The 27,397-nt window shown below is 43.4% G+C and overlaps 1 protein-coding gene across 1 annotated transcript in view; it reads right to left on the reverse strand.

The window, feature by feature from the left end:
- WDFY4 (WDFY family member 4) overlaps positions 1-27,397 on the reverse strand; it is a 298,615-nt gene that overhangs the window by 172,964 nt on the left and 98,254 nt on the right. Inside the window, exons 20-28 of the mRNA XM_025396309.1 lie at positions 21,020-21,251; positions 19,359-19,504; positions 18,051-18,162; positions 17,118-17,308; positions 11,915-12,067; positions 5,021-5,094; positions 2,972-3,133; positions 2,308-2,399; positions 459-558 (exon numbers count right to left, since the gene is read on the reverse strand). Coding sequence (XP_025252094.1) covers positions 459-558; positions 2,308-2,399; positions 2,972-3,133; positions 5,021-5,094; positions 11,915-12,067; positions 17,118-17,308; positions 18,051-18,162; positions 19,359-19,504; positions 21,020-21,251 — 1,262 coding nt within the window. The remainder of the gene's footprint in view (positions 1-458; positions 559-2,307; positions 2,400-2,971; positions 3,134-5,020; positions 5,095-11,914; positions 12,068-17,117; positions 17,309-18,050; positions 18,163-19,358; positions 19,505-21,019; positions 21,252-27,397) is intronic.

Genomic DNA, 27,397 nt, shown 5'->3' on the forward strand with positions numbered 1-27,397 from the left:
TGAAGGTAGATACTTCTTTTTCCAACTTGGAAAAATAACAAACTCACTAACAGTAAATAGCAGAAGAATTTGGCAAGACTTTTCCTCGATAGATGTTATTTAGGCTCACGAGTTCTTCACTCTATTGTCTGCCAAGTACAGGACATCAAAATCAGTAATTGTCACAACTGCCAAAACAATAACAATTACACTATAGCAATGGTGACAAAAGGAGTTTATTGTAATTATACCAAATCTGTTTCTAGTTACTCATGTCCACTTAACATTTGCATCAGAATATCTTAGGGCAAGGTCTGGTTCATTGGGTAGAGAGAATATAATTTTCTTTCTGACTAGTGCAGGAAACACATTGCAGAAAACAGACTCAGAGATGCTAAACTTTTCATTAAGAAAAGGTTTAATGCCACACCCTCTATGAGGCAACCTCCTGCCAAATTGCTCTTTCTGGAGCTACTTACTCAGAGGACAGATGAAGTTGGGGGGAAGATATTACACTGAGCAGCATTTCCAGCAACTGGTTTCTGAGCCAGATTGTCTTTCCAGATGTTTGGCTTCCAGCTACAAAAAGGAATTCAGATTTGAGAGAAAACGGATGTAAAGAGACATAATATTTGCTGCAGTAAGCAATCATTATTCACCAAATGCTTATTTCACCCAGGAATTGTGGCATGGCTGGGACTCAAAATTTTGGCATTTTATTCTAGCCTCCACACAATGCTTAAAAAGAATTTCAGAAAATGTTACTAAAGTTTCCTTTAATTAGAGATGTCTGCAATGCTGCACATCCTCCAAAAAACAAAAATCCTAAAAATAATAAGGGAAAATATACCTTTCAGTAGAAGAATTTTTTAAATTATCACAGGCTGCAGCGTTTCATAACCACCTACTATGCACTGATATCATGCAAGTAATCAGGAACGGAGTGCTGAAGACCACGGTCTTTGTTCTCTTTGTTCCTGCTTTCAACTTGCTCCCAGGCTAGGCTTTTGGATGTCTATGCTACAGTAAAAACAGAACTCAAATCATAGCAAAGGTATAGGGAGCAAGGGGAAGAAGAAACTTTACTTCTGAAGAGTCATTAAAGCCTGAAAGGACATATTAACAATGTTTTAATATGTTGGTTAGGTAAAAGTTTCAGAATGCAGTCCATATGAGAAGGAAGGTTGACTACATAAGTTCACTCTTGGCCCATTATCCATTTGTTCATTCCCTCGGTTGCCAGTAATTTCACAACCAATGCAGGGCACACGTCCCATGCTGCAGAAATAGAATTGATGAGGCAGCTTGGAGAAATGGAGTCATATTTCTCTCTATTTAGATGTTGGCCCCATCTTCAATTAGCTCCTAATCTCATTGAACCTAAGTTTCTTAGTCTGCAAAATGGGAATAGTAATTTCTTGCGGCTTGATTTAAGGATAAGAGATAATAATTTATCTAGATTAAATAATGCTATTCAGGAGACTCTTCTGTGATGATAAAACTGTTTTATATCTACCTTGTCCAACAGAGTAGCCACTAGCCTCAGGTAGCTAGTGAGCAGTTAGAATGTGGCTACAGTGAGTGAGGAATTAAGTTTTTAATTGTATTTAATTTTAATTCATTAAAATTTGAATTTAAATGGCTATATGTGGCTTAGGAGCTGTCATCTTGGACAGTGCAGAGCTGCAGGGCCCAGGACAAAGCGGTCGTGATTGTTGCCATTGCACTGCCCTAGCAGAGGGAACAAGTTGAACAAGACACAGCTGCAGTTCTACATCTGGCTAGGTGAAAAGGGAGATTCACATAAACAAATTACAAATCTGTCCACTAGGGTAACCCCAAGAGGCTTTGGAAACACAGAGAAAGTGACTTAATCTTGTTTGGTGAGTCTGGGGACAGCTAGGCTAGTGGGGGAGGGGCGGCATTTCCCTCGAGTGAAGAGCACAGACAGAGGGCAGGCCGTCACCTGGGGGGCCTGCAAGTGCTTCAGTACTGGAGTTGGGGCTCATCAGGAAAGTAAGGGTTAGTGGGGGTTCAACTAGGAAGTGAGGCAGGATCCTGGATCCCACGTGCTGGTCTACAGGGAACTGATTTTATTCTGGAGGCCTGGAACACCGTCCCACATTTCAAAGCAGGAATCCATAATTTTATTTCATTTCTGACTCTCATCATAAAATGACAGCCTCACACGCCACTGCTTGGGAACCACGGCCAGGCTGTGGGTGCCTTCCCCTTCCTTGCTCAACCCCTCCCTCTGCACAATGTGGGCCTCTCAGGGGTTCTGTGAGGGCCGTTCTACCGCCTTCGAACTGGCAAAGGTCTTCTCACCAGGCAGGGAAGGGTCCAGGGCTCCGTCCACGCAGATCTGCCTCTCATTCACTGATGAAGGCTTGAGGGTATATACAACGAACAGCCCAATCCTTTACACACAGGGAGAGAAGGACAAGCTCACAGGCGGGCTCACCTGAGTCCGCTGAGTACATGCCAGTGTTTTCACCCAGACCCACCCACATGCAGCTGCAAGTGAGAAATCATCATGGCATGCTGTGTATTTCCAGAGACTTCTACAATCAGTCAGGATTCACCAGAGATGCTAACTCTGGCTCTGCCAGATCAATCAGATAGTGACAAGGAAAGAGAAGGGGAAACACACTGGTGGCTGGGACTGCCCTTCAGGAGTCTGCAGGAGCCAGGCATTTGGGTCATCAGCAGGCAAGGACGGCAGTGCTTATGGAAATTCCTGAATATTTGGCTGCAGTGGGGGAGTCTGAGAAGTAGGGACAGTAAACACACAGCCCTGCTGGGGAAACGAGCCTGTCCCATCCTGACTTCAGCAAACCATCCTTTCCCCAACTCTCAGCCCTGAACAAAAATTCCTAGAAGGTTCCAAGTGATGCAAGGTTGAGCACAATGGGGAGAGAGCTGGGGCCCGTCCTCCCTTTTTAAACAGCCCCGGGGCCCTGCTCTTCCCCCGGGCAGGTTGGTATGGTACCTGAGCAAGTCCTGGGTGCTGAAGTGGCCCCTTAGCTGACAGGCCAGGATGCCAATGATGGTGGGGATCTTGGAGGGGATGAGGCTTGGTTCATTGAATAGGAAGACAAGCTTGGGTATAAGCTGTGCCTGGTGGGCAGCTTCAGCATTCCTGGGTCCTTCCCTGGTGAGTACAGGAGAGAGACAGTAAAAGCTTTTACTGGAATGAACCAAATTTGCTGTGTTTCTGCTAAAAATGTTTTTCAAGCCAGGCTTGTTCCATGGCCCCTTAACTCCAATGCTCTCTGGGCAATTTGTCAAGATGCCGTCAGACACCCATCGAATATGTGTCTGCCAAGTGCCAGAGTCGCTCGTGTGTGCACTGCCTGTCCCCTTCGCCCCCCAGAAACCACCTTCAAAGAAAAACCCCAATTATTGACTTTTAAATTCTGAGCCCCAGGGAAAACTAGTGCTGGCCTCAGAAATTCAGAACAAAGACAGCAGACACTCATGTGATCAGGGAGTACTTCCCATCAGCCAGGAGTGCAGGGCCCTTCACTAGCTTGTCTGGATGTGTGATCTTCCTGCCTGCCCCAAACCACAAAGTGGAGAGACACACCACTGAAAGTCAAAGGAGAAAAAGAAAGAATCCACCTATCCATACCCCCTCCCTCAGATACTCACAAATCCAATTTCCAGTAAATTCTACTCCCCCAAAGAAAACAGGTCCCAGGGTAAATGTCTGTTTCTTAGAAAACAACTGGTACAGGTACAGGAAGAAAGTGGAAGAGAAAAAATGATGGAGAAAAATGTGGCGGAGGGTGACTTTGGACAGATTCCTCACCCTGAACTGTCTTTTTTTTTTTGTATTAACACATTAAATTCTGCTGAGCTCCACTTCCCTGAAACACAAAAGAGGCAGGACCAACCCAATTCTGTGTGTGATCTATAATCATGGACTCAGCAAGGAAGACAGATGCTCCTCTACCCAGAAGTCCCGGCTGCCTTTGGTTCTGTTTCCTCTGACAGCACTGAACAGCATGTTTTTCTGTACTCTTTTCATCAGACTGTGGCTTATTCTTCTCCAAATTTTACCTCTAAGCACAGGGTGTGAAATGTAGTAAGTTTATAATAGATGTTCATTAACTGGCTGAGTGGAAAGCCATTTACAAATACATTCAAAATGCTGAAGGCACCAATGAGCTCTGTACCAGCCTGAGCCAGGAGGAGGCAGGTGGGGTGATACGTGGATTTCCTTGCCTTCCTTCTCCCTCATTCTGGTCACAGCCCCTGGCTCCCTTTGGGAACTACCACATTCTAACTCCAGAGGGGAAGCCATGTTCCCAGCCTGGTCATGGGACCCGAGTTGGCTCAATGAGACTCAGTCCAATAGCTAGACTATTACATGTTTAAAAAGCTGTCTCTCTGCCAGTGGTGCTAAGCTGAGGACGTGCTCTGAGGAGCTGCCCAGGAGCCACCTTGCTGCCACAGAAGAAAGCCTAGGCAACCTGAAGACTGCGTGGAAGAGGCAGGGGCAAGAGTGGTAACAGAGCTCAGAGAAAAGGATGCGAGCCTCACCCAGCTATGGGATAAGATCAGCTCTTTTCAGTTGTAAGAGCCAATGAATTCCCTCTTTATTGGTCTTTTCTTCCTCTATTCTTTTTTCCCTCCTCCCTTCCTTCTTTCCTCCTCTTTTACCTTCCTTAAGCTTGTTTGAGTTGCATTTCTACCACTTGAAGGGTAAAAGAACCCTAACCAATTCCAAAAGTGCCTTGGAGAAGTCAGTTAGAGGGAGAGTGGGCCTTCGCTGGTCACATTTGCTGAGTCCCCAGTATGTGCTAGTCCCTGGGGCTAGAGAGGCCTCTAAGCCCCCAGCACCTGCCCTCCTGAGGCCCAAGACCATCAGAAGAGACTGCCCCACAAACATGAGCCAGTGGGAAGCATGTGCTCCCAGCTGGGGACCCAGTGTTCTGGGAGCAGGGAAGAGCTACTGGCCACCCTGCCCTCTCTGTCTCTGTTCTGGATATTCAGGCTTCAGTTCTAACCCCCAGGGTGCCAAGACCCAGCCTACCTTGGTGATTGAAGGATTTCCAAAAGATGGGAAAAGAGGCTGAGCTCCAGATTGTCTGCAGCATTCATCCAAAGCTGGAAGACAGATCAAAACATATGCTAAAATGAAGGTGTGGGAGAAGGATTTGCAGGAAGCATGAGAAGATCAGTGCTGGACATGTGATCCTCTGACTTGGAATTACCAACATGATGTACCAGCTCTGGAATCAGATCAACTCTCCTGACACTCCAAGCAGAGAGGCGCCTCCCCTAAAGGAAGGCCTTCTCTCCCCACCTCTGCTGCTACTTGGCACTTCACTGTGGGCCTGGTTCCAACCAAGGATACCTGCACTAACCATCTGCCCCATCTGCTCAGCCTTGGGCCCACAGCCCAAGTGTCCATATTGCAAACTCATGTCATCCTCCCTGGATCCTGCAAGACAAATGATGATGTTCCCACTTTACAGAGGAGAAAATAGAGGCTGAGACAGACCAGCTTAGTGACAGACTCCACTCACCACCAGCAAGTGGCAGGACTGGAAATAGAAGCCAGGTACAGATTTTCAGGTTTTACACTGCATTGACTACATACCCAATTTGTGCATGCAACACATTCTTCAGCCCAAACCACAGTGTCATCTTCTGCATGACAAAATTGTAAGCGACACACAGATATGAAATTCACTGAGATTCTGAAAGCGAAGTGGATCACTCAGGTTGTTTTCATTCATAGTAAACAAATGTAGCTGCTGGTGATCCTTCTGGGGCAGAACTGATGGATGCCATCATGTCTTATGTCTACGTCCCTTTAGAGAACTCTAATAGTTTTCTTCTCTAAATACTGACACTTCCTAAGGCTCAGAATATACAAGGTTCAGGTGTGGGATTATAAGCATGTGCTCATATAGCAGCAAAAAGAGCTTGCACTTAACAACTGATACATTTCCTGGTGGCAAGATGTGCCATAAAAAGACCCAAAATATTATTATCCGTATTTATTTATTTATTTATTTTTGAGAGACCCAAACTGGAGTGCAGTGGCCCAAATATGACTGACTACAGCTTTGACCTCTTGGGCTCAAGCAATTCTCCCACCTCAGCTTCGCAAGTAGCTAGTACTACAGGTGTGCACCACTATGCCTAGCTAGTTGTTAAAAATTTTTTGTAGAGATAGGGTGTTGTTTTATTGCCCAGGCTAGTCTCTAACTCTTGGGCTCAAGTGTTCCTCCCACCTCCACCTCCCAAAGTGCTAGGATTACAGGTGTGAGCCACTGTACCCTGCCTATTATCTGCATCTAGTAGCTAGAAAGAGTGGGACTCAGGGAGACTACGTAACTTTTCTGGCACCAGACTTTTTTTAATTGCCAGAGACTGTTTTTAAAGTCAATCCACTTGACCACGAAGCCCATTCCCTTGCCTCCACACTGGGTCCCCATGGGCATCACCTACAGATAGTGACCCATAGGGTCAATACTCAACCTTGCTTAAAGTTAAGCAATTGCCCATGACTGCTTACTCTTGCTGAAGAGGAAATGCAAAAGAACCCCAGTGAACACAAGTTTATCAGGAGGCCTGTGAAGGTAGGGACTATCCCTCTTTAATCGCTGGAGCCTAGCATCATACATGCCACTATCTTTTGTAAAGATACATTAAATTTTTTAAAAGAATGAGTGGATACAAAGTAAAACAAGCTAAAATGGGTGGATTGTTCTTCAGTCAGGAAAAGAGTGACAGACTTCCTGCTTTTCTACGCACAGCCACTGCCCAAAGGCACACACAGAGGTTGGGCAGCTGCCATTTGGGATAGCTGGTATTGATGAAGGCAGCTCTAGTGAAAGCATGGGTATCCAGCATGGCACCCCAACAAAAATGTCTGAAGGGCTCCAAGAGCCCTGCACACTTAGGATATTGATTCGTGAATGCAGTCATTCAACAAATGATATGCCAGGCCCGGGGCTAAGGGCTGACAGAAATAAGAAAGTCAGATGCGAACCCACTAATACAATAAGGTGCATCCTTTACGCTTCCCACAAAAGTTCCATCCTCTCCCATTTCCATTCCAGAACACAGCAACAATAATAAGTTGCCACACCCATTTGAGGCTGCCTAGCTCGTCAGGAAATTACATAAAACCAAATGTCAGAATTTTGAGAAACATGAATAATTGAATCTTTTGATTGTTATTCTGTGTCACATAAGCTTGTACTAAGGATTATATTAAGATGTCTGGATTAGATTTGTTTGAATATCAGGTGGATAATGTGTCAGGTGTTGCTCTCTTCCCACCCGTGAGATGACTGTACTCTCAGAAATGAACTAGCCAGTTCCCTCTTTAAGAAACCAGAGGCTGGGTATGGTGACTCACGCCTATAATCCCAGAACTTTGGGAGATTGAGGTGGGTGAGGTCAGGAGTTCAAGAAGCCTGACCAATATGGTGAAATCCCATCTCTACTAAAAACAAAAAAATTAGCCACATGTGGTGGCGCATGCCTGTAATCCCAGCTACTCAGGAGGCTGAGGCAGGAGAATTACTTGAACGTGGGAGTCAGAGGTTGCAGTGAGCTGAGATCGCAGCACTGCCCTCCAGCCTGGGCAACAGAATGAGACTCCATCTCAAGAAAGAAAGGAAAGGAAAAGAAAAGAAAAGAAAAGAAAAGAAAAGAAAAGAAAAGAAAAGAAAAGAAAAGAAAAGAAAAGAAAAGAAAAGAAAAGAAAAGAAAAGAAACCAAAACCTAAGACTTAGAAGCCCACAACTTCCTGTTCCTCCCTGATTCTCAACTTCCTGTCCAACCCTGCCTTACAACTTCCTATCCAACTCTGTCTTACAACTTCCTGTCCAACCCTGCCTCAACAGCTTCCTGTCCCTCCTTCCCTCACAACCTCCTGTCCCTCCTTCCCTCACAAATTTTTGCCCCTCCCTGCTTCAACAACCTCCTGTACCCGCCTCCCTCATAGCTTCCTGTCAATTCCCTTCTCAACGACTTCCTGTCTCTCCCTTCCTCAGAACTTCTTCTTCCTGTCTGCTTCACACCAGTCATCATGGATCCCACCCTTTCTCCTGTGATCCACTCTCTTGTTTTCAAACTCTTCGTCTCCTCTGAGGATGTGTCTCATTAGCAGTTTCTTCTCCCACTAGTATTTAAACTGTCTGGTTTTCCTTCAACCTACAAACAGACTTAAGTCTCTCCCATCTTAAAACACAAAACCGGCTGGGCACAGTAGCTCACACCTGTAATTCCAGTGCTTTGGGAGGCCAAGGCAGGTGGATCATGAGATCAAGAGATAAAGACCATCCTGGCCAACATGGTGAAACCCCATCTCTACTACAAATACAAAAATTAGCTTGGCGTGGTGGTGTGTGCCTGTAGTCCCAGTTACTCGGGAGGCTGAGGCAAGAGAATCACTTGAACCCGTGAGACAAAAGTTGCAGTGAGTCGAGATTGCGCCACTGCACTCCAGTCTGAGAGTGAGAGTCCGTCTCAAAAAAACAAAACAAAACAAAACAAAACAAAACAAAACAAAACAAAAGTTCTGAAACTTCCTCTCTGCTATTTTCCAAAATCCACTGACTGCCTCCACTTTCAGTCTCCCCACACTTCCCCTTACTTCTTTTTTAGTTTGTGTGTTTGAAACGAAGTCTTGCTCTTGTCACCCAGGCTGGAATAGAATGGCATGACCTAGGCTCACTGCAACCTCCTCCTCATGGGTTCAAGTGATTCTCCTGCCTCTGCCTCCCAAGTAGCCGGGATTACAGGCGTCCGCCACCACGCCCAGCTAATTTTTGTGTTTTTAGTAGAGATAGCATTTCATCATGTTGGCCAGGCTGGTCCCGAACTCCTGACCTCAGGTGATCTACCCGCCTCGGCCTCCCCATGCTGGGATTACAGCCATGAGCCACCAAGCCTGGCCGCTTCTCCTTACTTCTGAGTGGCTTCTGACCCCACAACTTGTCAGTAAGCCTGTCAGTGACCTCCAATGGGCACATACACATCCTTCACCTCACTTTACTTGGTGTAGGCAGAACATGACATTTGGGAAACATTTTTCCCTTTTTGAAATTCTCTCTTCTCAATCTTTAAATTTTATTTTGTTTCATTTCATTTTGTTTCACTTTGCTTTGCTTTTTAGCATCTGGTTATTATTGGTGGTTTGTTTTCTTAAATCCAGCTTTAAAAGCACCAGGTCCTGAAGGGGGTAGTTTTATTCAGGGTAGAGTGGGGAAGGGTGGTGTCCATGGCCATGCTAGTAGCAGGCAATGGAGCATGACGGGTTCCTGCATCAGTAATTCCTGGGCCATGCTGGTGGCCAGGACGTCTTGGAGCCAGACTGCCTGAGCATGGCCACAGCATTTCAGAAGGGGCAGCAACAGTTGCAGTCAAGATACACTATCTTATTTAGTGGGGTTTTATGGCCGTTTATATACATCTCCTTTTCCCTTGTGTACAGGGAGCCCATTCTCCAGGCCATGCTGGCTTCCTCCACAATCCTCTTTTCCAGATTCAGATCCAGGACCAGGACATTTATCTTGGCCTGGTTCAACTGGCTAATCTTACATTCAGGGCTCTTATGCCTATATTTACAAATAAGATTAGCCTGTACTTTTTCATTTTCTGTACTGTCCTTTTGTGTTCTGCCATCAAGATTAGTTCATTAAAGAAGCTAGAAAGAACCTATTTCCCAACTGGTGGAATTTCCCTATGAGTGCCCGGCCTGGCGTTCCCTTCTGGTTGTTGTTTGTTTCAACAGATTCTAAACCAGTGACTCACTTTACTTGATGGTTCTAGGATCATTGGGGTTTTTTATTTATTTTAGAGTGCACTCTGAAAACTTCTGTTTTCGATGAGATTGCTCAAATAAGCTAAGTTTTCTAATTTATTGGCACAAAGTTACTAATCCAATTGTCTTGTTTCCTTTCTAATTGCTCATTCTTCTGTGGTATTCTCCCATTTTCCTTCCTAATATTATTCATTTGTGCCTTCTGTCTTCTTTTCTTGGCCAATCTTAACAGAGGTTTGTCTGTTTTAGGAGAAACATTAATTGTCCTTGTTGATTCTTTGTATGTTTTTTCTTCCTATTTTATTAATTTATGTTCTCATTTATATGTTTCCTTCCTTCTTTCTCTGAGTTTTGATTTTGTTTGGTCATTCTAACTTCTTGATCTGAAGTTAGAGGTTAGAAGTTGAATTGAATCTTGATCTATATTATACAAAGAATATTCTCTTTTTATAATATATACATTGATGACTGTCACTCTCCCTCTTGTCCTGCCTTCAGTAGCAGCCCTGTGGTGTTTTGGTACATAGTATTTCCCTTGTCATTTGGCTCTAAGTCACTTCTGGTTCAAGTTATGGCTTTTTCACCTGCTGCCCTCATTTTCCCACTACCCTTGCCTCAGTTTAGGTTTCAAAATCTTCTACCCGGAGTTCTTCAATCATCTCATGACCCATCTCCCTGCTTCAGGGCTCTTCTCACCTGTCATTCTACAGTTAACATCCCTAGATATCAGAAGTTTGGTAAAACTTATCAACAATCTAAAAATTGTTCATAACTCCTTTATTCTCATTATTCAATTTTGATAATTTATTCTAAGAAAATGTTTTTAAAAGTGGGAGAAATATCTGCACAAAAGTGCCATCTATAACACAGTTTATAACAAAATATAGAAAGAATCTAAAAATTTGACTATAGAGAAATGATGAAGAAACCAGGAACTCTCCAGCATAACAGAATATTATTCTGATCTCAGAACAGTGCTTGTAAGTGTTCGTAATGAAAATGTTTAAATGTTTTTGGTATACAAGAAAAGATTAGACTCAAAATAATACCTACAGCATAATCATGACTATGATTTTTAAAATGTATTATGCATAGAAAATACTACAAGAGAATGCATCCAGGTGTGACAAGAATTAACTAGGTCTTGGAAACAGGAGTTTCCCTCTCACACTTTTCTGTAATTTAAAAATATTCTATAATAAACATATATCAATTTTTTAATAAACAAAGAAAGAATTTTGAAACTTCTCTTGAGGACCTCCACATGCCCAGGCTAAAGCGTAGTCTGGGCAGTCTAACCCCCTGGGCCTGCCTTCTCTCTCTCCTGCTCTTGCAACCAACACAAACCTGTAGGCCCCCAGCAAGCCACTTGCTCTCAAGTCCCCATGACTGCTCTCACTCTGATGTACAGTGTTTGCAAATAGCATATACCCTCTACCTGGAATTTTTCCCCTGAATTCTGACTGTCTGCTCACTCCAACTAACCAGATGCCCTGTGCCTGCCTCACTGTGGCACCTAACATTTTCAGTGTCACCTTGGCTGTGTCCCAGGCACATCTGGCTGTGGGGAAGGACTGGGTTCTAGTTTTCACTGTGTCTCCAGGACACGGCCAGTACCTGATCCAGCGGGTGCTCAGTAAATGATGCTCTGTGAATGGGTTGATTCGCCCAAAGCAGTTCTGCGCGATGCTCCTCAGTTAGCCTCAGGCGTTTCCTTCTGCATCCCTCAACTCACCCCTTTCAAGAATCATTTGGAAGCAGCAAAACACCACCCAAAGGAACTGAGATCATTTTCTTTACCCTCATATGTATATGCTAATTTACAGTTTAAAAATCCTTTCCCAGATACTATCTGGCTTAACCCTCATGACAGCCTGCAAGGAAATGAAGGTCTCCACTTCACCCAAGAAAAAGAGTGGGGCTCAGAGAAGTCAAAAGATTTGTCCGAAGCCACACAGTCCATAGGTGGCAGGATGTCATTACAAACTAGGGCCTCTGGGCAGGCTTGTTTGGTTTTCCCTCTTCCTACCATCATGACTATGAGGGAAGCTGACGTGCTGGGTTTAAGGGAAAGCCCAGACTTAGCATATTTACCATCACACACACTCCTGAAGGGCTAAGGGCCAATCTCTGATTTACCTCGAAATTGCAGAGGATGTGCTGGAAGACACCAGTGTTGGTGATAGCAGATGACCTGAAGCCCAGCTCCACAGTGCCAGCTACTGAGAGGATCAGCTGAAAAATTCGATGGTTCAGGAGAGAGGCTTTCTTCCTCAGGAGGAATGCCATTATCTGAAAAGGTTAACACAAAGCAGTTTCCTCATGAATGCATCATTAGAGCTTCCCCCTTCACCCACTTGTTTCAGTCCAGTCTGCAACCTTCTGCTCCCTGCTACTACCATCCTTCATTCCCATGTTCTCAGAAGAAAAATACACATCAACTTCTGTGGCCACTTTTCTGTGCCGTGACCTGACTTCTCACTGGGGCCCTTACTTTTCCCTGCATCTATTCCATGTTTCCAGAATGCTACTCTCTCCTGGTTTCCTCCCACACTTCTCAAGCCTCCTTCTAATTTTCTGTTACTGGGTCCTTTACATGCATAACCATCCCATAAATGCTGCATTTACGGGAAGCTACCACCTGCCCATGAGCCTGGCTGCACCCAGCCAGATGTGCCGGTCAGTTGCACCAGCCCCTGGGAAGCCAGCAACATGCAGCATCGATCTCAGCATGGAGGCACTTGGGTCCCAGCATACATTTGGTGACCCAGTTTATCTCAGACTAAGAAGATGGGTCCCACCAAGCCTCACATCTCTGTTGACTCCACCTCCACACGAGTCAGTCTGCCCAGCCATCCATTGGCAGATGAGTCTTGAGTCACCTCGTCTGGAGTCTCAGCTCCTTCCATCCATGGCTCCATTCCCCATCCATGGCTCCAACACAGCCCGCCCTCTCTCCCTGTCCTCCCAGACATGTTCTTGCAACGTGCCCTTGGGAAGCCTTGTTTATGATCAGAAAAGACTCAATATCTTTCCGGACTATTCAATATATATGAAATCCCACAGCAAGACATAATTGGGATGGCTAAAAGTTGCATGAGAAAACATTCAGTCTGACTGGCTTCACTTTACATCAAATAGTGTCAAATGTCAAACTGACACTCAGGTGGGTCTGGCAATCCAACTCTGTCTTTCTAATAAGCTGTATTTTCTTATCCTAGAGATCATGGTTTCATTGCTTCTCCTCTCTCCTCTAACCTCTCTTCCTCTCCCCGACCTGACCTCATACTTTCCTGAGAAGACAGAACCCATCAGATACTAATACTCTGTCTTCCCACCACCAAATTCACAAATACATGTGTTGGATTCCTTCCTGTCGCAAGCAGAGTCTCCCATCTATCTGGTCTCTGGATCCCACTGGTCACCATCTGAAGGACACTGCTCTTTGAGATAACTGTTCTCTCCAAGATTCCACTGCCCGACCCTGGATCTCTTCCTCCTATGTACAAATATATTCTGGTATTTGTCATTGTAAAAATAACCCTCCCTCCATCCCTAATCCCTGTAGCTCTTATGCAGCTCCTCCTGCTCATAGGCAAACTTCTAGAAAGCATTATCAACACGCCCTGGCTTCATATCCTCACCTCACGTTCTCTTTTCAACCCGCATCAGCCAGCCACTGCCTCCACCTGGCCACCTCCCTCAGAAAGGCCACCAGGGACTTTCAGGTGGCCAAATCCAAAGAAGACACCCCATCCTTAGTTTGTGCTATTCTTTACCAGCATTTAGCATGGTTTGACCGTACCCACCTTCCCAAAACACATTCTTTTTTCAGATTCCTTGACATAACTGTCTTTGGTTTCTCTTTCCTCTTGCTTCTCAATCTCCTTTACTGGATTTTAATTACATTCCCAGTTCTATGTGGTTAGCTCCTCTTTGTTTCCCCCTCAACCCTATTCTCTCTCTACAGCTTCTTTTTGGCTATTTCATCAATTTCCTTAGATTAAATATCATCATTGTGGCAATGACCCTCATATTTACCCCTCCAGCACAGCCTGCCCCTGAGCTCCAGAGCCTTTTCTCCCACTTGATACTTCATCTTCAATGTCTCACAAACATTTCCCATTGAGCATGTCCCAGCATCTCCCTTCCTTCCTGTCGGCAGCCTGCTGGACCGCCCTGGCTCCTTTCCAGCGCCACCTGCCCTGGCTGCTCACAGATCCTGAGACTCCCCAGGTCAGGAACACAGGCTCCTATTATGTCAGACTCTATCTCAGCACCTGTTTGAACCTCATTCCCATGCCTCATCTTCTCCACTGATGCCAAGGGGTGTTCTAACACCTCGGTCAGTCCGTTCCCCTGTCCCAGCCTTCCTGCGATTGCCCATCACCTGTGAGGCAGAACCTACAATCCCCACAGTGGCAGGGTTATGGCTCCCTACCCTCCATTCGGTATGCCATGCACAGCTCCACAACCATCCTCTCCTCCTAGCCTTTTGGAGGAACCCAGACCAGATCCTGTGAGTGTTTTAATGTTAGTCTGGAACAGTAGCCTCCTCCTTCCCCATATTAAGAACATCCATCCTGTCAAACTCAGCTGGCTATTATTTAGTCTGAGAAGAGGCTGATAAATCAAGTTGACAGAAATAACAGATAGAAAGGTTTATGCTCTCTCTCTCACCCAACCGATAAACCAGCAGATGAGCCTAGAGTAAAACCTAAAAACCGATGAAATCCACTCCTGAGCAAGAGCAAGCCACTTAATTGAAGACCCTTGTTTTCATTCACTGATTCTTTCCCAAATCCTAGCTAAGCACCTACTATCTATGGCATGTTCTTAGGGTACAGTAATAAACAAGCAGGACACACGCCTTATGAAGCATGTGTCTGGGAGTGAAACAGACACAAACGTGGTGATACAGAAGCAGACATAAGGCAAATGCACATGCAGGTTACAAAGAAACACAAAGCAAGAAAACGTGCCTAGAAAAGGATGAGGGAGGATGGAGGTATATTTTATAAAGAGTGGGCAAGGAAGTTTAAAAAAACAAAAATAAAATATTACGATTTCTTCACTCAAACCTGCCATTTATCACCTCTCTTGCCACCCAGCTTTTCCTTCTGATTTTCCCCAAAGACATAAATATTTGAAATGTTTCCTTTTTAAAGACAGAATAACAGTTTTAAAATTTCCTTCTTCTGCCTTCATGTGTAAAGGTACAATAAACCTCTGAATCTGATGAGTTCTTTACTCAAAGGAGGTATCTGAGAGACTCTCCTTCATGCTAACAGTATTTTTCTGTCCACCTTCTTGGATTGTAAGTACCATGAAGACAGGGACTAAACCCAACTTGTTCACCTCACATCCCTAGTGCCTGGCAGAGTGCCTGGTCTTAGGAAGCATTTGATCAATTAATTTGAGTAAAGAGATTCCATCCATGGGCCACTCCTTGTCTCTACCATCTCTTCCTGGAAAGCTCAGCCAGCTCAGTCTCCAGGGAACCTCTTGATGATGAGCTTCTTTTTTAACAAAATGCTTTTTGACCCCTCTACCTACATGTGACAACAGGTGCTATGTACCTCTGTGGTGGGTAGTTCCTTCTCTCAAGACGATGTTCTCATTTCCGAACCCTCACTGAGAGCTCACTGTGCCCACCCCCCATCCCCAGGACTGGGAAATGAGAATACAGTGAGCCTGAGGTAGTCTGAGCTTTCTAAGAAGCTCAGAGTTTCTGGGAAGGTAGCCAGGTAGCCAGTGAGTCACAAAGATTAGTAGTTCTTGATATGAATCTTGGACACCGATTGCATTTTTATGTCTTCATGGTGTCAGTAATACACCAGCAAAGAGTAAAAAATACTAGGATCTTTAGAAAGATTCCAGTAGAGATGTGTAGACCGATCATCCCAGTGTGCATGCGAGAGCAGTTAAAACGGGGTGTGCCCACAGTGCCAAGGGGACCAGGAGATGGCCACATCCTCACTTGGGGGAAGAGAATGCTACCTTTGCTATTTGAGCTTGATCTGGAAAAAACAGGAGAGCGCTTGAGGGAGAAAAAAAGAGGTGCTCCGAGCAGAGGCCACAGGCACACAAAGTCATACACTGTTCAATGATCAGAGAAGGTACAGGATTTGGGGAGGTGAGAGCATGGACTGAAATGTTGGCTGGATTGGAGGTGGGGCTGGAAGGAAAGGTTCGTGGCCAGTTTTGAATGGCTTTGAAAACCTGTCTAAGGATTTTGGGATATGGTATCGGCAATCAGATGCCTTTGCAGGTTTTACACACAGGAGGGGCACCATCAGATCTGTGATGTGGGGCTACAGCTGGCATCACTGGGCTACGAGGGACTGGCTGGGGGAAGGGGTTACTGTACAGCTGTGGCAGTAGTCCAGACAGAGACAGTGAGTGCCTGGAAGGCTATCACACAGCTTTCTTCTGCTCAAACCCTGACCCAGTATCCAGAGACACAGGAGGCTTTGCCCCAATCACCCAGCAGCCCCCACACCAGAGGAAGCCTCCATTGCCTGTGAGACCCATGACATGGCCCAGACTCCGACCCTGGCCTTGTCCTCCTAATTCTTCACCTGGCCACCTCCCAGCCATGTGAGAAGTTACTTGAGTGCGGTGGTCATGTCTCATCTAACTTTACCAATTCTAAGTAGCAATGACAATCACAGTAAACATGTGCAAAGCAGGTACCCTGTGCAGGTGCTCCTCTAAGCTCTCAACACACATAAACACAGTCCTCACAACCCTGCAAAACAGGTGCTCTCATATTCCCACTTTACACATGAGGGAACTGACGCACAAAGAGATTAAGAACTGGAAATGACTAATATTTACTCAGCACTTATTCTGGGCCTGATGTAATTCTAACCTCTTCACTTGCATGAAATCATCTAATCCTCACAGCAACCCTATTACAGTCCTTATCTTACAGGTGGGGAAACAGGCAGAGGATAAGTAACTCATCTAAGGTTAAACAGCAAATTAGAAGAGATGCGATTTAAACTCTGGCAGTCTGCTCTGCAGCCTGGGCTCTCAGCCACCATGCTAGAGACAAGGTGGGGAGACCACCACAAATGACACTGGAATTTTTCAGTGAAAAGGGCCAGAAGCCACAGCCAGGTGAGCATCCTCATCCTGAGCAGAGTTCTTGGGCTGGCTGTCACCTGCCCCTCCTCTGCTGCGAAGTTGCTGGTCTCAGAACCCAAGGGCTTTCGGCTCCCCTTCTTTAGAAGTCACCCTGGAGGGAATGCTACCGGGGCAAGCAACGCTTGTCCCTGTTCCCTGGGGATGACAGCACTTTGGGGAGTCTCAGTCCCAGGTGGGAGGATGGGATTACCTGGTACCCACAGATGTGTTGCATCAGGAAGTCACACATGGCATTACTGGTCAGGACTGAGTGCAGAACTTTCACAGCCGCATACATGGTATGATCATCTGTCGCTAAGGAGATGAGGCCCAGGAGGATGGCAGGCCCGCCAATGAAGTCCAGGCTGCTGGCAGCAGGGCTGGAGTGGAACACCCTCACCCCTATGTGACATAAAGTGGGCATTTCATCAACATGTCACAGCTTCATTGCAATGGGAAATGCCTCAACAGCACAGGAGGACCAATGAGCTACCAGTGCTACCATCCACCCACAGCCAGGGGGGCCTGTGCACCTGGGACAGGCTGGGAGGAAGAGCAGGAGGCTCTGAAAGTCTTATGTGGCTGGGAGATACTGTACTGTGCTAAGTCCTTTCTTTGCCATCAGAAGGCTGAACAGCCCAGAGTATTTCAGATTGCCACCCTCTGCCTTCACTCCAGAGTGCTGGATGAGCCAGATCCCTGAGCCTCAGTATCCCTTTTGTTCTATCAACCCATTGCTCTTGCCTGTCCTCTAGATCCTGCTGGGCAGGGCACTTGCACCAATTTGTTGCCTTGCTATTGCTCAACTGAATGGTGACCAACAGTTTTCACTCAAACAACCACAATCAGTGCTTCTACTCAAAAGCCCCACTGTGCTCACTAGATAGACAGGTTCCTGCTGTCACAGACAGCAGCCTGGTTAGTAGCTGAGCTCCCTACTGATTGTCAGATGTGGCCAGGTGAACAGATCCTCATGCTTTCTGGGAGGCTCTCTTGCTGGATTCACTCCCAACTCTGGTCCTCCCCATCCTGGTTCTCCAGCACACTCCATCCTGCACATCACTCCAGAACCCCAGGGTGCACAAGCCATGACAGCACAAACCTTGCTTTCCAAATAGCAGCAAAGCTTCCCAGCTGAACATACCTAATTGACCCACAGCAACAGCTCCAATGGTGCGCAGAGACCCTGACAGGTGGCCAGCACAATTCCTCAGCAAGAAAATGGGCATGGCATTGTCACGGGATGAAATGTTCATCTAGAGAAATGAGCAGCAATTAGTCCTAAGAAACTCCTGCAAAAGAAGAAGCGTTGTCCACGAGCTCCTGGAGGGCAGGCCCTCTGGGGCCTGGCCCAGTGCTGACACTCCATCAGCAATGATCAGTGAATGAATAGCAATTGAACCAATGTCAGGGGATTGAAGCCAAAATTCAGGCTCATGCATTCTGCCCCCCAGGCTGTGACCGAATTTAAGTGAGCAGCTTCAGTTATGCAGTCTGAGCCACCAGTGTCCCACGTGCTTACACTGAGGTGCTAAGAAGAGCAAGAGGAACCCAAGAACACTTTCAGATGGAACAGCACTACCAAGGTGAGGGCTGCCACCTTCTCAGACTAGGTTTGTTCAGGCTCTGGGAGCCCAATCTCTACAGGTGTCAAAGGGGCAAGAAGATAGGAATCCTAGCCTCCTATATCAGAAAGCAGTGTGTTGCTGCTAAGCCACAACTTTCATGATCAACAGGACCTAGTTCCTGACTCCCCATCCTCTGGGGGTACCCTCTGTCCATGAGAGTGAAGAGAATACAACAAATCAGCAAGTTTTCATCAGTGCTAAGCAAAAGAGCTCTTTATGCAAAATTTGGAAGTAAATTTAATGGCATCACCATCTATAAACACATCTCCTTGTTATTTTGAAAATTTACTGTTTTTTGTTTGTTTGTTGTTTTAATCACAGCAATACTGGGTGCTATGACTCACACCTGTAATCCCAACTACTCAGGAGGCTGAAGCAGGAGGATCACTTGAGCCTAGGAGTTTAAGACCAGCCTGGGCAACACAGAGAGATCCCATCTGTAAAAAAATTAAAAAATTAAAATTAAAAAAAATCACAACAACTCAAAGAATATCTCAGTGTTAGTGGGTCATTAATACCCAGGACTAGGGAAGCTCAATAGTGTTTTCAATGCTGCAAAGGTATTTAAAACCTGTCATTTGTTCTTGTTCTTTTATTTATGATTTTTCTTTTCTGAATAATTATAAGTGAAAGGCTTAGTCTTGGAGGACGCCAGTGGGTGAGGAGGCATAGGATATTTTAACAAATGAAGTGGGAAACATGTATGTGCGTATCCATCTATACATGTGCAAACATGAAATAGTGTCTACTTAAGCACTGAAAGCTAAAGCAAGCCATGAAACCAAGATTCCAACAGAGATTAGCAATGAAGTTAGAAGATGTACTTCTTTGGCGATCAGACGGCTGTCCACCTCATTGTAAGCATTTCTGATGTCCACTACACTGGTGATAGAGGAGCTGGCTATGTGAAGTCCAAAAGAAACTCTTTCTTCTGCAACAAGGGGTGTGGCTTCACTGTCCAGGTCCTCCCCTGTAACAATACATGTTTATTGGTTTCTAGTCTCACTTTACAGAGAAGGAAATTACTCCTCATACAATTTAATATCTATGTCACACAGCAAAGTAATCATTGAGAGGATGTTTGTATGTTGTCACATTGCATGTTTTTGCACATTGTATGTTTGCATGTCATTTGTTTTACCCTCTTCTCTGATGCTTACAGAAAACTCTGGGCTGGGCGTGGTGGCTTATGCCTGTAATCCCAGCATTTTGGGAGGCGGAGGCAGGCAGATCACTTGAGGTCAGGAGTTCGAGACCAGCCTGGCCAACATGGTGAAACCTCATCTCTACTAAAAGTACAAAAAATCAGCCTGGCATGGTGGCACATGTCTGTAGTCCCAGCTACTCGGGAGGCTGGGACAGGAAAGTGACTTGAACCAGGGAGGCAGAGGTTGCAGTGAGCCCAGATAGCGCCATTGCACTGTAGTCTGGGCAACAGAGTGAGACTCTGTCAAGAAGAAGAAGAAGAAGAAGAAGAAGAAGAAGAAGAAGAAGAAGAAGAAGAAGAAGAAGAAGAAGAAGAAGAAGAAGAAGAAGAAGAAGAAGAAGAAGAAGAAGAAGAAGAAGAAGAAGAAGAAGGAGGAGAAGGAGGAGAAGGAGGAGAAGGAGGAGAAGGAGGAGAAGGAGGAGAAGGAGGAGAAGGAGGAGAAGGAGAAGAGCTTAAAACATCTGTCAAGTATATAACCTCACTCCCTAAAACCAAACTGCTAAGTGACAAGAAACCTGACCTGAAATAGGCTGAACTGAAATGTTTAATTTTCAATGAGCTGCACAGCCATGGCAAACATCCCAGTTTGAATTAGCATACTGGTCTCTAAGTCAATGAGACCCACTGTGCTAGTAGAGAAGGGTGGCATGAATATAGAATTGGTAAGACTTTGGCTCTAGACCTGACCTCATCCCATTGCTCTGGCCAGTGCCATTTGCCACAGGAAATGAAATTCAAAGACATCATGGGCCTGGAGACAGAAATGCTCTACAGCATTCAATCGCCCTTCAGCACATACAGGCCACTGACATAGATTCATTTATCATTCTTTCCAGATGGGAGCTGACCCCTTTGACTTGACGGAGCACAGAGAGCAATGCTCCCTGCTTGAATAACGACAATCAATAATGAAAATGTGGATGTTTTGTCTGCCTGTTTAATAATTGAAGACAACAGTATACTTTAGTTAAAAAGCTTCTTCATTAAAAGCAATGTAACGTATTTGTCTAATCTCTTCTTTCTTTCTTTGCTGATGGTATTACCCAACCCACCTCTTCCCCATTAGGGACTCTGGAGTTGAAATCTAAAGATATTGTCATTTCCTTTTCTGTGACATTTTCTCTTGGGTTGTAAATATATAATGATACAATTACAGAGGTCTTCCCTAATGACTGACCCTAACGCTGAGCTTATTCTCTGCAAATATGCTATAAATAACCAGATGTACATTTAAAAACTACTATCAGCAAGAACATTGTAAATCAAAACACTCCGTACCTGGGACATGCACAGCTTGGAAGTTGCCACAATATCTTGGGCCAAGTTTGTTAATAACTTCCAGAGTTTCCATTGAAATGGCTTCTTCAAAGAGGTATGTGGGGCCAAGACGCCAGATTAATGAAGATTTTTGTTTCCAGACTTGAGGGGTAGCAATATATCCATAAACATCCACAAACGCGGATGGATCCATAGAAAGGAAAGGCCCTGGTAGAGCCTGGATGTATAACATCTGTTAAAATGAAAAGGACAAAAGTGAGTAGTGTTTGATCTCAGAGTTAATCAAGTAAATACAAAGTGATATAACATGATGCATCTTATTCTCATCTCATAGTAAAAATGTGTTTTATCTAAAAAATTAAAATATAATTCACAAACCTCAGAAGTATGCAGTAAAACAAGTTATTAAATGTGGAGTAAAAAACTGACACTGTCCTTCTGAAAATAAATTTGATAAAAAATACTAAGAAACAAAAAAAGTCCACCTTTTTTATCTCAGTCAATCTGCTAAGAACCTAAATGCCTAGTATTGGCAAATTAATAAAGTTTTATGTATGAACAATAATTAAATACATACAGAGTGGAAAGGAAGAAACAAAACTGTTTCTATTTTCAGATGACATGTCCATGTAGAAAGTTCCAAGGAATTTTTTTTTATATCCTAGAACTAATAAGTGAATTCAGCAAGGTCACAGGATACATGATCAATACACAAAAATCAATTTTATTTTTGTAGGCTAACAATAAACAAACAGAAACTAAAATTAAACACAATACCACTTACAATTATGTACAAGAAAATGAAATAGTAAGACAAGTACAGGATCTGTACACTGAAAATTCCTAAGTGATGATGGAAAAAGTCAAAGATGACCTATATAAATGGAGAGACATACCAGGTTCATGGATAGAAAGGTTCACTATAGGAAAGATGTTATTTCCCCTCAAGTTGATCAGTAGGTATAATGCAATTCCAGAAAGGTTTTTTGTAGACTATCAGAATTCCAGCAAGGTTTTTTGTAGTCATAAACAAACTAATGCTAAACTGTGTATGGGAAGGCACAGGCCCTAGAACAGCTTAAACAATTCTGAAAAAGAAGAATTAATTTGGGGAGGAACTACTCTAATAACGACTTATTATATAGCTATAAAATCAATATAGTGTGACATTGGTATAAAGATAATCACATAGATTGTCACATAGATCAATGCAACAGAATAGAGAACCCAGAAATAAACTTATAAGTAGGTTCACCTGATTTTTGACAAAGATGCAAAAGCATTTCAATTGAGAAATGATAGACTCTTCAACAAATGGTACTGGAGCAATTGAACATCCATAGGCAAAGAAATGAACTTAAACCTTACACTTTATACAAAAATTAATTCATAATTGATCACAAACTCAAGTGTAAAATGTAAAACTAGAAAATTTTTAGGAAAAAAAAATAGGAGAAAATCTTCAGGACCTAGGGCTGGGCAAAAATATTCTCAAATGACACCAAAAGCACGAATCATATAAGGAAAAACTAATGAATTATACTTCAGCAAAACCAGAAACTTCACCCATGTGAAAGAGGATTAAAAGACATGCTACAGACTAGGAGGAATTATTGCAAATCACGTATCTAACAAAGGACTAGTATCTAGAATATATATATATATGTGTATGTATAGACACACACACATACATGTATATATTTTAAAACCCTTAAAACTTAACAGTTTAAAAAAGTAAACAATGCGACCAGGTGCGGTGGCTCACACCTGTAATCCCAGCACTTTGGGAGGCCTAGGTGGGCAGATCACGAGGTCAGGAGATCAAGACCATCCTGGCCAACATAGTGAAAAACCCATCTCTACTAAAAATACAAAAATTAGCTGGGCATGGTAGCGGACACCTGTAGTCCCAGCTACTCTGGAGGCTGAAGCAGGAGAATCGCTTGAACCTGGGAGGTGGAGGTTGCAGTGAGCCGAGATTGCACCACTTCACTCCAGTCTGCCAACAGAGCGAGACTCCATCTCAAAACAAACAAACAAAAAAAAAAACAACAACAAAACAAACAAACAATGCAATTAGAAAGTGGGCAAAAAATATGGATGGACATCACTGAGGAGAATATACAGATGGCAAATAAGCACATGAAAAGGTGATGTTCAACCTCATTAGCCATTAAGGAAATACAAATTAAAAACACAGTGAGCTATCACTACACAACTATCATAATGGCTAATATAAAAATAGTGACAACGCTAAGTGCAGAAAAACTGCCTCACTCATTCATTGTTAGCGGAAATGTCAAATGATGAAATCATTTTCAAAATAGTTTGGCAGTTTCTTATAAAACTAAACATTCAATTACCATAGAAACCAGCAATTGAACTCTTGGAATTCATCCCAGATAAATGACGACTTAAATTCACACAAAAACCCATACACAAATGCTCACAAAGCTTTATTTGTAATGGCCCAAACCTGAAACATCCCAGATGTCCTTCAATGGATAAATGACTAAACAAACTATGGCACATGCATACATTGAAATGCTACTCAGAAATAAAAAAGAACGAAGTGTGGATACAGGCAGAAGTTTGGATGAATTTCCAAGTATACTTTCATATATTGCTGTGTGCTACATTACAATGTTCCAAGTCAGTGTCACAGCACATATGCAATGGTGGTCCATAAGATAATAATATCATATTTTTACTGTACTTTTTCCATGTTTAGAGTGTTTAGATACACAAATACTCACCACTGTGTTAAAGCTGCCTACAGTATTCAATATAGCAACATGCTGTCTAGGTTTGTAGCCTAGAAGCAATAGGCTATACCATATAACCTAAGTGTTAGGTTAAACGAGAGGTTAAATGAACTAAGCAGTATACAAGATTTTCTATACATTGAAGCCACACTATTTTTTTAAAGGGATAAAACTGAAATTACAAAATATGATAAAGTAGCAGGAGGGTAGCAAATCTTCTCTTCTCTATTTTTGAGCTATTTCAAAATGCATTTATATTATTCTTATAATTACTATAAAATCACTAAATATAAGAATATGTTTATAAATATGCACAATTGGCCCTGCATATCTGGGGGTTCCATATCCTTGGATTCAACCAACTTTGGATCAAAAATATTCAGGAAAAAGGACAACAAAAATAGTGCTATAACAATAAAAAATACAGAATGACAACTATTTAGCATTCACATTGTATTAGGTATTATAAATCATCTAGAGCTTAGTTAAGCATGCAGGAGGGTATGCATCTGTTATTTGCAAATACTACACCATTTTATTTAAGGGACTTGAGTATCCATGCAGTTTGGTATCCAAGAAGGGTCCTGTAGCCAATCCCCTAAGGAAACTGAGGGATGACTGTATTTTTCTAAATGAGAGTTTACATAATTTCAGAAATATTCTTTTTCACCCTACCAATTAAATGAGATTTTCAAATAAAAACAAACCAATTGTTCAACCACCAAGCCTTGCCAGGAGTATGGTCTTCTGTGCTCTCTTCTCTCTCTGTTCTCGCAGGCTCAGAGTCCTCTTCTCTCTCCCACACGGAAGCACCACCCACCCCTCCAACCCACCTTGCCCCTCTCTTCCCAAATTCCCAGTGTATGCACACTGCCCTGTTCAGGTTGACTAATAAATGTCTAATGTCTCAGATCGTTCCCAAATCATTTTGCCCAATTCAAGCTGTTAAAACGCTCTATATCGTTCCAAATTTATCTAAGTTTCCTTTGGCAATAAAAACAAAGGCTCAGCATTTTGAGAAGGGCTGTTAAACTAGTCAGACTAAGCTAGATTTTTCACATCTTACTCTTGCCCAACAGATGTCAGCATCAAAACACAGTCCTTTATGTTTATCCTGATTGAGTTTCACTTGCTGGTCCTGACTCAACTTGTTGAGATTATTTTGGAAAGAGGACTCTGTCAGTCTTGGCTTTGGCCACTCCATATAGCAACACACCACTCCTGGCCTCCCTGCTGATGGCCCTAGGTTTAGCAGGTCCCTCAGAGAGGATGTTAATGCCTGTACCACTTCACCCAACCACACTACCAGCCAGTCATGTTCCTCCTGTGGCTGCACATTCAATTCAGTTCATCAAGTGTTTATTGCATGCTCACTGTGTGTCAGCCCCTGTGCCAAGTTCAAGAAAGGTACAAACATCAATAAGACATGCCTCAAGGTATATGAGGTATTTCACCAAAATATCAACATGTTCTGCGAAAGAAGACAAGAACAAGTGAACTCAGTATTCAAGCCTAAACAGATAAAAACAAAGACATTGCAACCACAAAAGACACCACACATCCCATCCCAACTAACGTGAGGGACTTCTGCTTCCTCTCTAATGACAAGTCCAGCCCTTTTCCATGTCTCTACCTTCTGGATAAAAGTTATTAACATTCACAGTCACCAAATTGCACCTCTTTCTGACAGCACCCAATTCAGAACAGATGGACCTCCACTTCTTTAAACCCTCTTAAAAATCACCTAAAATAAGCACAGTTTCTGTAACAAACCACTCCTAACTCCTTACTACCCCATGGGGTAGGGAATCTGTCACTACAGTCAGTTTATTTATTTATTTTTTTACTGTGATTGGTTTTTTTTTTAAATTTTTTTATTATTATTATACTTTAAGTTGTAGGGTACATGTGCATAACGTGCAGGTTTGTTACATATGTATACTTGTGCCATGTTGGTGTGCTGCACCCATCAACTCGTCATTTACATCAGGTATAACTCCGAATGCAATCCCTCCCCCCTCCCCCCTCCCCATGATAGGCCCCGGTGTGTGATGTTCCCCTTCCTGAGTCCAAGTGATCTCATTGTTCAGTTCCCACCTATGAGTGAGAACATGTGTTTGGTTTTCTGTTCTTGTGATAGTTTGCTAAGAATGATAGTTTCCAGCTGTATCCATGTCCCTACAAAGGACACAAACTCATCCTTTTTTATGGCTGCATAGTATTCCATGGTGTATATGTGCCACATTTTCTTAATCCAATCTGTCACTGATGGACATTTGGGTTGATTCCAAGTCTTTGCTATTGTGAATAGTGCTGCAATAAACATACGTGTGCATGTGTCTTTATAGCAGCATAATTTATAATCCTTTGGGTATATACCCAGTAATGGGATGGCTGGGTCATATGGTACATCTAGTTCTAGATCCTTGAGGAATCGCCATACTGTTTTCCATAATGGTTGAACTAGTTTACAATCCCACCAACAGTGTAAAAGTGTTCCTATTTCTCCACATCCTCTCCAGCACCTGTTGTTTCCTGACTTTTGAATGATCGCCATTCTAACTGGTGTGAGATGGTATCTCATTGTGGTTTTGATTTGCATTTCTCTGATGGCCAGTGATGATGAGCATTTTTTCATGTGTTTGTTGGCTGTATGAATGTCTTCTTTTGAGAAATGTCTATTCATATCCTTTGCCCACTTTTTGATGGGGTTGTTTGTTTTTTTCTTGTAAATTTGTTGGAGTTCTTTGTAGGTTCTGGATATTAGCCCTTTGTCAGATGAGTAGATTGCAAAAATTTTCTCCCATTCTGTAGGTTGCCTGTTCACTCTGATGGTAGTTTCTTTTGCTGTGCAGAAGCTCTTTAGTTTAATGAGATCCCATTTGTCAATTTTGGCTTTTGCTGCCGTTGCTTTTGGTGTTTTAGACATGAAGTCTTTGCCCATGCCTATGTCCTGAATGGTACTACCTAGGTTTTCCTCTAGGATTTTTATGGTATTAGGTCTAACATTTAAGTCTCTAATCCATCTTGAATTAATTTTTGTATAAGGAGTAAGGAAAGGATCCAGTTTCAGCTTTCTACTTATGGCTAGCCAATTTTCCCAGCACCATTTATTAAATAGGGAATCCTTTCCCCATTTCTTGTTTCTCTCAGGTTTGTCAAAGATCAGATGGCTGTAGATGTGTGGTATTATTTCTGAGGACTCTGTTCTGTTCCATTGGTCTATATCTCTGTTTTGGTACCAGTACCATGCTGTTTTGGTTACTGTAGCCTTGTAGTATAGTTTGAAGTCAGGTAGCGTGATGCCTCCAGCTTTGTTCTTTTGACTTAGGATTGTCTTGGAGATGCGGGCTCTTTTTTGGTTCCATATGAACTTTAAAGCAGTTTTTTCCAATTCCGTGAAGAAACTCATTGGTAGCTTGATGGGGATGGCATTGAATCTATAAATTACCTTGGGCAGTATGGCCATTTTCACGATATTGATTCTTCCTATCCATGAGCATGGTATGTTCTTCCATTTGTTTGTGTCCTCTTTTATTTCACTGAGCAGTGGTTTGTAGTTCTCCTTGAAGAGGTCCTTTACATCCCTTGTAAGTTGGATTCCTAGGTATTT

The sequence above is a fragment of the Theropithecus gelada genome, chromosome 9 (assembly GCF_003255815.1).
Source record: "Theropithecus gelada isolate Dixy chromosome 9, Tgel_1.0, whole genome shotgun sequence".
Lineage (NCBI taxonomy): Eukaryota > Metazoa > Chordata > Mammalia > Primates > Cercopithecidae > Theropithecus > Theropithecus gelada.